Source organism: Cebus imitator, unplaced genomic scaffold (genome assembly GCF_001604975.1).
Source record: "Cebus imitator isolate Cc_AM_T3 unplaced genomic scaffold, Cebus_imitator-1.0 Scaffold524, whole genome shotgun sequence".
Lineage (NCBI taxonomy): Eukaryota > Metazoa > Chordata > Mammalia > Primates > Cebidae > Cebus > Cebus imitator.
In genome coordinates this window covers 223927-234527 of record NW_016107839.1, presented here as the reverse complement: position 1 = coordinate 234527, position 10601 = coordinate 223927, and the positions used below count along the sequence as shown (strand labels likewise).

General features: G+C 59.0%; 1 protein-coding gene across 1 annotated transcript in view; it reads left to right on the top strand.

The window, feature by feature from the left end:
- SCAMP4 (secretory carrier membrane protein 4) overlaps window positions 1-9364 on the top strand; it is a 20941-nt gene extending 11577 nt beyond the window's left edge. Inside the window, exons 3-7 of the mRNA XM_017514514.2 lie at window positions 2061-2189; window positions 2465-2621; window positions 3621-3722; window positions 7571-7688; window positions 8395-9364. Coding sequence (XP_017370003.1) covers window positions 2061-2189; window positions 2465-2621; window positions 3621-3722; window positions 7571-7688; window positions 8395-8571 — 683 coding nt within the window. The 3' untranslated portion in view covers window positions 8572-9364. The remainder of the gene's footprint in view (window positions 1-2060; window positions 2190-2464; window positions 2622-3620; window positions 3723-7570; window positions 7689-8394) is intronic.
- The last annotated feature ends 1237 nt before the right edge of the window (window positions 9365-10601 follow it).

The window sequence follows — 10601 nt, the reverse complement described above, 5'->3', positions numbered from 1 at the left end:
AAAAAAAAAAAAAAAAAAATGGGTCAGGCGCAGTGGCTCACGCCTGTAATCCCAGCACTTTGGGAGGCTGAGGCAGGTGAATCACAAGGTTAGGAGGTCGAAAGCAGCCTGACCAACATGGTGAAACCCCATTTCTACTAAAAATACAAAAATTAGTGGGGCATGGTGGTGCACGCCTGTCGTCCAGCGACTCAGGAGGCTGAGGCAGGAGAACGCTTGAACCCAGGAGGCGGAGGTTGTGGTGAGCTGAGATTGTGCCACTGCACTCCAGCCTGGGTGACAGAGCGAACCTCCGTCTCAAAAAAATGAAAGAGATGAAGAGACAGGAGGGGTCATGGAGATGGAAGCAGAGGGGGGAGGTATGCGGCCATGAGCCCCAGAAGCTGGGAGAGGCAGGAAAGCTCCTTCGCTGAGCCTCCAGAGGAAGTGCGGCCCCAAGACACCTTGATCTCCGATTTCTGGCTCCAGGATTGTTAGCAGATATGTTTCTGTTGTGTTACTTTCGTGTTTGTTTTGTTTTGAGACAGGGTGTGGCTCAGTAGTGTGACCATAGCTCACTGCGGCCTTAACCTCCCGGATTCAAGCAATCCTCCCGCCTCAGCCTTCTGAGAAGCTGGGACCACAGGCACGCACCACGCCTGGCTCATTTTTGTATTTTTTGTAGGGTTGGGGTCTCACTAGGTGGCCCGGGCTGATGTGGAGCTCCTGGGCTCCTGCAGCCCTCCTGCCTCGGCTTCCCCGAGTGCTGGGATCACAGGTGGAACCCCCAGCGGGCAGTTGTTGCTGCCTAAGCCTTCCCGTTGGTGGCGCTTTGTCACCCCAGCCACTAGGAACAGAAGCGTCCCCTGGCCACAACCTCCCTGCAGCCTGTGGACTTGGCCCACCGAGCACGCCTGTTGGCCTCCCCTGCCTGCTGTAAAGAATGACGCCAAACCCAGCCTGCTGTGGCCACACCCAGGCTAAACACGGAGGGCTGCGGAGATGGGCGTGACCCCCCATAAAGGGTGGCGCCTAAATTTAAAACAATTTGATAAACTTAGTTTCTTAAAACAAGGAAATCTGTTACCTGACAGTTTGGAGACCAGGAATCCTAAAATCAAGCTGTAGACAGGGCTGGGTCCTCCTGGGGGCTCCAGGTGAGAATCCGGTTCCCACCTTTCCCAGCGTCCAGAGGTGCCTGCATTCCTTGGCTCGGGGCCCCATCCTCCTTCACAGCCCCAGTGCAGCCACTTCCAGGCTCTCTCTGAGTCCCACCCTCCCGCCGCCTCTCGTGAGGCTGCTGTGAGAACACTGGGCCCCAGATCATCTGGCTCCTCTCCTGCCTCAGGGTCCTTCTCTCAATCCCAGCTGCAGAGTCCCTTCTGCCATGAGAGGCGACACAGCCGTGCATCTCATGGACGAGGTCGGGCCACCTTCAAGAGACAAAATCTGGGGCCAGGCATGGTGGCTCACGCCTGTCATCCCAGCACTTTGGGAGGCTGAGGTGGGTGGATCATGAGGTCAGGAGTTCAAGACCAGTCTGAGCCGGGCGTGGTGCCTCACGCCTGTAATCCAAGCGCTTTGGAGGCCAAGGCGGGCGGATCACCTGAGGTCGGGAGTTCAAGATCAGCCTGACCAACACGGTGAAACCCCATCTTGAAAAAAAAAGAAAAAAAGAAGAAGACGACCAGTCTGGCCAAGATGGTGAAACCCTGTGTCTGCTAAAAAGACAAAAATGACCTGGGCATGGTGGTGGACCCCTGTAGTCACAGCTGCTCAGGAGCTGAGGCAGAGAATTGCCTAAACTTGGGAAGTGGAGGTTGCAGTGAGCCAAGATCGGGCCATTGCACTCCAGCCTGGGTGACAGAGCAAGACTCTTCTTATTTTTTATTTTTTTTAAAGACAGGGTTTCACCATGTTGGTCAGGCTGGTCTTGAACTCCCGACCTCAGGTGATCCGCCCGCCTTGGCCTCCAAAGTGCTTGGATTACAGACGTGAGCCACCGCGCCCGGCCCCTCTGTCTTAAAAAAAAAAAAGAGAGAGACAAAATCCCATTGTGTCTGGGTTCTCTGTCCCGACAGAAAAGGAGAACAACTTCCCGCCGCTGCCCGGGTTCATCCCCGTGAAGCCCTGCTTCTACCAGAACTTCTCCGACGAGATCCCAGTGGAGCACCAGGTCCTGGTGAAGCGGATCTACCGGCTGTGGATGTGTGAGCGGTGCAGGGCGGGAGGCCGAGGCAGGGCTGCCCGGGGGAGAGGGGTAGGGAGGGAGCGCCATTCGGGCAGGGACAGCCTGGCGGGGTCTCTGGGCCCGGTGGTGACCGAGGCCGCTGTGCAGGCCTCGGGCCCCGGTGTCCATCCTCGACGTGGGTCACCAGGCTGGGGAGGCGGACAGCAGATGCCAGAGTCCCGTAGCTGAGCAGCGTGCCTTCCCGCGGCCGCGCCCTCCCGCACCTGACTCGCCCTTCCTCGCGCTCTCTCGCAGTTTACTGCGCCACCCTTGGCGTCAACCTCATCGCCTGCCTAGCCTGGCTGATCGCCGGAGGCCCGGCGTCCAACTTCGGCCTGGCCATCGTGTGGCTGCTCCTGTTCACGCCCTGCAGCTACGTGTGCTGGTTCCGGCCCGTCTACAAAGCCTTCCGGTGAGCAGAGCTGCTGGGCTGCCACGCGCGGAGGGAACTGGTCCAATCCACACCCCGGTCCCGGCCCAGCTGTCAGGACCTGCCCCTTCTCTGCCCAGTGTGAAGGGCGGTTCACATCCAGGGTGGCAAACGACGGCCCACAAGCCAGAACCAACTACTGCCTGTTTTGTTTTGCTTTTTAGTAATTTTGGCTGGGTGCGGCGGCTCACACCTGTAATCCCAGCACTTTAGGAGGCCGTGGCGTGGGTTTCACAAGGTCAGGAGTTTGAGAGCAGCCTGGTCAACGTGGTGAAACCCCATCTCTACTAAAAATAAAAAAATTAACCAGGCATGGTGGCAGGCACCTGTAATCCCAGCTACTCGGGAGGCTGCGGCAGGAGAATCACTTGAATCCTGGAGGGGGGGTTTGCGGTGAGCCGAGATCGCACCACTGCACTCCAGCCTGGGAGATGAGCGTGAAACTCTATCTCAAAAAAAAAAATGCCAGGCTCACGCTTGTCCTTCTAGCATCCCAGCACTTTGGGAGGCCGAGGTGGGGGGATCACCTGAGGTCAGCAGTTCAAGACTAGCCTGGCCAACGTGGCGAAACCTCGTCTCTACTAAAAATACAAAAATCAGGCAGGTGTGGTGGCGGGCGCCTGTAATCCCAGCGGAAGTTGCAGTGAGCCGAGATCTCAACACCGCACTCCACCCTGGGTGATGGAGTGAGACTCTTTCTGCACAGAAAAAAAAAGAAACAGAGGAGCCAGGCGCGGTGGCTCACGCCTGTAATCCCAGCACTTTGGAAGGCTGAGGTGGGCGGATTAGGAGGTTAGCAGTTTGAGACCAGCCTGACCAATACGGTGAAACCCCGTCTTTAAACCAGACTAAACAAAACAACAAACAAAGGAATAAAATAGAGCCTCCGTTCTTGCCGTCTCTGGCCTGCACGTTCCTCTGCGGGTGCGTCTGGGCGAAGCCAGGGCCGCGGTAACCATTGTGTTTTCTGTCCCTCCCCAGAGCCGACAGCTCCTTTAACTTCATGGCGTTCTTCTTCGTCTTCGGAGCCCAGTTTGTCCTGACCGTCATCCAAGCGATCGGCTTCTCGGGCTGGGGCGCGTGGTAAGCCTCTCCCTGACGGGCGTGGAGGATGTGACGTCGCTCTGCTGCAGGGTCATGGGCCTGCTGGGAACCCCGGCGGCCGCAGGAGCCTGCTGCTGCTCTCCCAGGGAGGGCTCCACGCCTGCCCCACAGTGCCCGCATCCTCACCGGCGCCCAGCCAGGCTTGCCTCCCATGTTTCGATCTTGCCCCCGTCCAGGGTCTGGGAGCACTGAGGAGGAAGACGCGAAAAATACGTAAAAACGCACTCACAGCCTGGGCTGTTGTCACGCCTGAGACGCTGACGTCAGCGTAGAGAATACAGTGACGGTAGTTCTCTGAGTTCTGCCAGGCGCCCAGAAGCGTTCATGTGTGCGTCTTAAATTGCTGGCCTTTTAAATAGGCTTTTTGTTTTGGAATGATTTGGAATCCACAGTTGGTAAGAGTGGCTGCCCCCGCCCTCATTCCCAGCGTGACTCCCTGGTCCATAGTGAGGTGGGAGCTCCTCCCGGGTGACGCTGATCACAGAGCCGCGGGCGCCTTCGGTTTCCTGGGCTCCCGTTAGCGAGCTGCTGTTTGGGGGCGCCTGCCCCATGGGACCGCAGCCCTCTCTCGCCGCTGCACAAATCAGAACCCGGAGAAGGTGTCTCCTCTCCCTTCAGGGGCCCTCGACCTGCAGGCGTCTCTCCTGCACCGGCTGGGCCACTGAGGCTATTACCCGCCACCCCAAGAGCCTGAGTGGTGCTGCCCCAGGAATCTGAGTCAGGGTCATAATCAGGATGTCCCCAGGGCTCCCAGCTCTGCCAGCCTGTGGGGTGCGTTCCCATCTCCAGAGGCCATGCTGCAGGTCAGGGCCCTGCCCGGCATCCTCCAAGTCCCCCTGAGCTCCCCAGTGCCGGCTCGGCTCACACTGGCCCTGCCCTGGGTGCCGGTGCCTCCTGCCTCCCCAAGTTCCCCAGACTAAGCCGGGTGGCGGGCCTGTGCCCAGGCTGGGTGGTCCTGAGGTCCCGGCATGCGGTGAGCACCCATGTGACCCTCAGAGGCCTCCCTGCCCCCTCGGCCCTTGGCCCTCATGCAGGTGCAGCAGCAGCAACTCGGCTCCCGTCGTGGGTGTCAGGGGTCATCTCCCGCAGGTCACGGGAGAGGCTGGAGCCTGCAGTCCCTGCCCGAGTTGGACAGAAGGTGGATGCTCTCAGGAAAGAAACTGAGTGGTCTTAGAGGAGAGCCCGCCTGCTCACAATGGGAGAAATCAAATCACCGTGTGCGGCGACCTCACGTCCACTGTTGGCTTAACGAGGTCCCACACTCAGTGCGCTGCTGTGGGGCGCGAGGGGACAGCCACACCCCCTGCCTCGGGTGGCTTCTCCAGTGCCCCCTCCCCAGGGGTGACGCACCCCCAGGGCCATGAGCCAGGTCTGGAGCCTCCAGATAAACGACCCCCAGCACGGCCTAGCTGCGTAGACAGTCGGGGCCACACGTGCACAGAGGACCTGGTGCAGAAGGGGCCCTGGTGGACCCTGCCAGGAAGCAGAGGTCGGCAGGCGCTGCGGCCTCTGAGCAGAGCGCGCAGCCTGGGTGACGTTTTGCCCGGCGCCTCCCTAGTCCTGACACTTGCAGGTGGGGCTGGAGACACTGGCGAGCGGGAAGCTGGCGGGGAAGCAGGAGCCAGCCCCACGTGCGTTTGCCGCTTTGCGTAAATCTAAAATCCCCAAACAGGTCGATTTTTTTGGAAAAGGAAAGAGGCCAGGCACAGTGGCTGACGCCTGTAGTCCCAGCGCTTTGGGAGGCCAAGGCAGGAGGATCACTGCTTGAGGCCGGGAGTTCAGACCAGTCTGGTCAACACAGGGAGACCCTGTCTCTCCAAAAACAAAAGAGGCCGGGTGCGGTCGCTCACGCCTGTCATCCCAGCAGTTTGCGAGGCTGAGGCAGTTGGATCACCTGAGTTCGGAAGTTTGAGACCAGCCTGACCAACATGGAGAAACCCCATCTCTACTAAAAGTACAAAGTTAGCCAGGCGTGGTGGCGCGTGCCCGTAATCCCAGCTACTTGGGAGGCTGAGGCAGGAGAATCCCTTGAACCCAGGAGGTGGAGGTTGCAGTGAGCCGAGATCGTGTCATTGCACTCCAGCCTGGGCGACGAGCAAAACTCCGTCTTAAAAAAAAAAGAGAGAGAGAAAGGCATGACCCAAAGCCCATGCAGCCTGTGCTGCCCGCTGTGGAGCGCCGAGCTCGCCAGCCTGGGGCGGGCCGGGATCTTGCAGGCAGCAGCGCTGGGCTCACTGCCTGGCGTGTGCGTGCGTGTCACACAGTGGGTACACAGACCTGTCTGCATAAGCTCCCCGGACACCTCCGGAGCGTGTGTGTCCTGCCGGTTGCCGTGTGCTGGGAGAGACAGGGTGGCGTGTCTTTCAGCTCCCTGAATTTTGTTTTATTTTTTAAAATTATTTTATTTTATTTTTTTAAACATGGGGTTTCACCATGATGGCCAGGCTGGTCTTGAACTCCTGACCTCAGGTGATCCACCCACCTCGGCCTCCCAAAGTGCTAGGATTACAGGCGTGAGCCACCGCGACCGGCAGTTCCCTGAATTTTAAACCCTGTGGTTTTATCACCTATTTAGACAAAAATCTCAAGATGACTGTGCTTTCTACCTCCCAGGTCTCAGAGGCAAGTGCATGCCCAGAAGCTGGCCCTGAGCGTAGGGACCCAGGTGGGCCAGCCTTCGCCATGTCCCGCTGGAGGCTGAGCAAAGCAGTGCTTTCTTTTGTGTGTGTGTTTTTTTCTTTTATTTTGAGACAAGAGTCTTGCTCTGTTGCCCAGGCTGTAGTGTAATGGTGTGATTTCGGCTCACTGCAGCCTCCGCCTCCCGGGTTCAAGTGATTGTCCTGCCTCAGCCTCCCCAGCAGCTGGGATTATGGGCATGTGCCCCATGCCTGGCTAATTTTTGTATTTTTAGTAGAGACGGGGTCTCACCATGGTGGCCAGCCTGGTCTCCAGCTCCTGGCCTCAAGTGATCCACCTGCCTCGACCTCCCAAAGTGCTGGGATTACAGGTGTGAGCCACGGCGCCCAGCCGAAGCTGGTATTCTTAACTGGCATTTTATACACACATACACGGAATTAAAAAAAAACAAAACAAACAAACAAAAAAAAAACGGGGTTTTAGCATGGCCAGGCTAGTTTCGATCTCCTGACCTCAGGTGACCCGTCCACCTTGGCCTCCCAAAGTGCTGGGATTACAGGTGTGAGCCACGGCGCCCAGCCGAAGCTGGTATTCTTAACTGGCATTTTATACACACATACACGGAATTAAAAAAAAACAAAACAAACAAACAAAAAAAAAACGGGGTTTTAGCATGGCCAGGCTAGTTTCGATCTCCTGACCTCAGGTGACCCGTCCACCTTGGCCTCCCAAAGTGCTGGGATTAGAGGCAGGCGTGACCCCAGCACCGGCCTCCCTCCTGTTTTTAGTGGCTCCTCAGTGCCCCATCTGGTGGGATTTCAGCAGTTTCTCATTAGAAGCCGGTGCTGTAGGGGAGGTTCTTAGCAACAGGCACTATAGGACAATGGGAATGAGCTTTTGAGTCCTTCCATGGCTGGTGTCCGCTGGACTGACCGCGGGAAACGAATGGGGAAGCCCTGGTCTCTCCTTCCCCCTGCACGGGCCGCTTGCTGCTGAGATCGTGGTGGAATAAGCCTTGTTCACACGTCGAAGTTGGTGGCTCTCAGCGTCACTTTGTGTTTGTTGGCGACTCAGTGGTCGCTGTATGAGCTGTCCACTCCTTGATTGGTCAGAGCTATTTACATAGGCAGGACCATGGGCCCCCATCTGGTGTATGTGCATAGGCACCCACACACTCTTGTCTCTTGCAGTGGCTGGCTGTCAGCGATTGGGTTCTTCGAGACCAGTGTGGGCGCTTCTGTGGTCATGCTGCTTCCAGCCATCATGTTCTCCGTGTCGGCGGCCATGATGGCCATCGCCATCATGAAGGTGAGTCCTCAGCTTTGGGACGTTCACCCCTTATGCCTTCTCCATGAACTCGTCACCTGGCTGTCCCAGATGGTGAATGTCGGGGAGCTGGGCCCTCTCCTCGTGGTGTCATGCAGGACGCACTTCACCCGCAGCGGTGAGCTGGGGGACACTCCCAGCGCCCGGGTTCCTGTGGGGCCAGGCCCGTGCTCCCTCATGCCGGGATTGCATACCCCAGAGGGAGGCAGGGGCTGCCTGTGAACCCCATGTGCAGGAGCAGCCGGGGCTGGAGCCTCTTGTCCGTGAGGGCGGGGCCGTGCAGGTTCGCGGTCGCAGGGTCCATCAGAGACCGCACAGGTGTTCAGCTGGGCCGATAACAGAAATGTCCAGTTACAGCCAAACACCAATTATGTTTGTTTGTTTTGGAGATAGTCTCACTCCGTCACCCAGGCTGGCGTGTGGTGGCACAGCCTTGGCTCATTGCAGCTTCCACCTCCAAGGTTCAAGCGATTCTCCCACCTCAGCCTCCTGAGGAGCTGAGGTGACAAGTGCGCACCACCACGCCCAGCTGATTTTTTGTATCTTAATAGAGATCAGGTTTCAGGCTGGTCTTGAACTCAGGAACTCAGGCAGTCTGCCCGCCTCGGGCTCTCAAAGTGCTGGGATTAGAGGCATGAGCCCCGTGCTCAGTTTCTGTTCTCTGCCTCCCTGCCCTCCGTCTCTGCAGGTGCACAGGATCTACCGAGGAGCTGGTGGAAGCTTCCAGAAGGCACAGACGGAGTGGAGCACAGGCACGTGGCGGAACCCACCATCAAGGGAGGCCCAGTACAATAACTTCTCAGGCAGCAGCCTGCCCGAGTACCCCACTGTGCCCAGCTACCCGGGCGGCGGCCAGTGGCCTTAGGGTGAGTTGCCACTGCCACCACCTCCTCCCCTTCACTCCTGCCACTGCCCTCGCTCCCAAAGGCTGGGAGTGCTTGGGGCCTGTCCTCCTCTCCGGGAGGGTGGAAGCCAATGGTGGCCATGGACCACGCCCCTCCTGCCGGGACCACAGAACCCATGTTCGTCTCATCCGAGAGCGGAGTTTCTCACAAGCACTGCCCAGCGGCCTCCGGCCTCTGCCGTCCACAGGACACCCTCTTGCTCCCGGCATCGTGTGGTCACCTTGCGGTCTGCTGCATGACCACCACGGCCTTGTCTTCAGGTCTCCAGGCCTGAGCAGCCAGACTCCAGGGGACAGATGGCAGCGGGCTGGCTGCCCTCCCACTCTCCCGGAGCTGCTGGTGCCGAGGCTGGAGGAGGTCTTACGGGGGACTGTGTTGCACGAGCCACCCACCCGTCACCAGAGCGGACGCCCTTGGCCCAAACCAAGAAGAGGCCTCGCGGGCAGCTCCCGGTCCCCACAGCGAAGGAGGGCCGTGCCAGCATCCCCCGATCCCTGCGCTCCAGTCTCACCCCTCCCCACACTCCCCGTACCTGGGCAGCTTCTGGTCCAGGGTAGCCTCGGGCCACCCTGCCTGCCCCTGAACCAGGGACCTCGGGCAAGCCCTTTGTCCGCACCCCCAAGCCAAGCCGGGAGCACGGCCACTCCCCAAAGCCAGCAAACTGCAGAGGGCCGCCTTCCCAGCAGCCCCAACCCTGCAGGAGCGGCCTTTTTTTTTTTTCTCTTGTGAGAGGGAGTCTCACTCTTGTCCTGGCTGGAGTGCAGTGGCACGATCTCGGCTCACTGCAGCCTCCGCCTCCCAGGTGGGAGTGGTCCTCCTGCCTCATCTCCGGAGTAGCTGGGGTTACAGGGGTGCGCCACCACCCCCGGCTAATTTTTGTGTTTTCGGTAGAGCCGGGGTTTCGCCATGGTGGTCACACTCCTGACCTGAGGTGACCCGCACACCTCTGCTTCCCAAAGTGTTGGAATAATAAGTGTGAGCCACCGCGCCTGGCCTGGGGTGGCCTCTTATGAGGAGAGGGGACCCGTCAAATCTGTGCCTTATGGAGGGGTCTGGCAGCAGCCAAGATTTGATTGTCTTCTCCCCGTGTCCCCCCGACTCCCCCAGAAATGCCTCCACCCTCCACAGGGTATTTCCACAGCACCGTTCATAATGGTTGGGCCAAAAAAAACTTTTCCTTCATCATTTCCTGCACTCTCTGGCAACGACTTTGGGGACACTCCCGGCTGCTGCCCCTTACCACCGTTCACCCCGGGACACTGTTGCCGTGGGACACCGCTGCCCTGGGCCTCCCAAGCCGTGGGCCGGTCCCCTTGTTGGTGTGGAATGCTGCTGGGTGCCCGGAGGCGGCTGTGGTTTCGGGGGGATGGCAGCCAGGATGGAGCACCCACAGGTCCCATGTCCATGCTTTGGGCCTTCAGGTCCTGCCCCCCACCGATTTCCTGCCAAGGGGCTCCCCTTCCCCAGCCTCACAGCTGTGTTTGGCTGTGCTGATGTAGACCAAGTGCCCCCTGGCAGGCCTGCCCCGCTTCCTGCCATCCACCCCCCTCCCGGCGGTGTGGCCCCTCAAGGCCTTGTTGGGATTTTGTTATGTGAAAATATACTGGAAATAAATGCATCTCTGCACCAGACCCAGGGACCTGCCGAATCTTCCGTGTAAGCATGGGTGCCCGTGTTCCCCCAGGCCGTCCCTTCCACGGAAGGACCCTGCAGCGCCTGGCCTCGGGCAGGGTGCAGCCAGCAGGAGCCTGGGCATCCCTGGGTCTGGCCTCGGCCTGGGCCTGCAGCACCACCTCCTCCCAGGCCCGAGGCACCCTCAGCCAGTGTGCCCAGCGCTTACCCTCCCCTAAGCGTGGAGTCCGGCCCTGGCTGGCTGCACTTCTCATGCCACGGCCGCACGGCACCGAACACACTCTCCTCCCCGCCTCACTTTTTCTGTTACTTTTCTTCCCATTAAAAATTCGATGTGGTTTTTTTTTTTTTTTTTTTT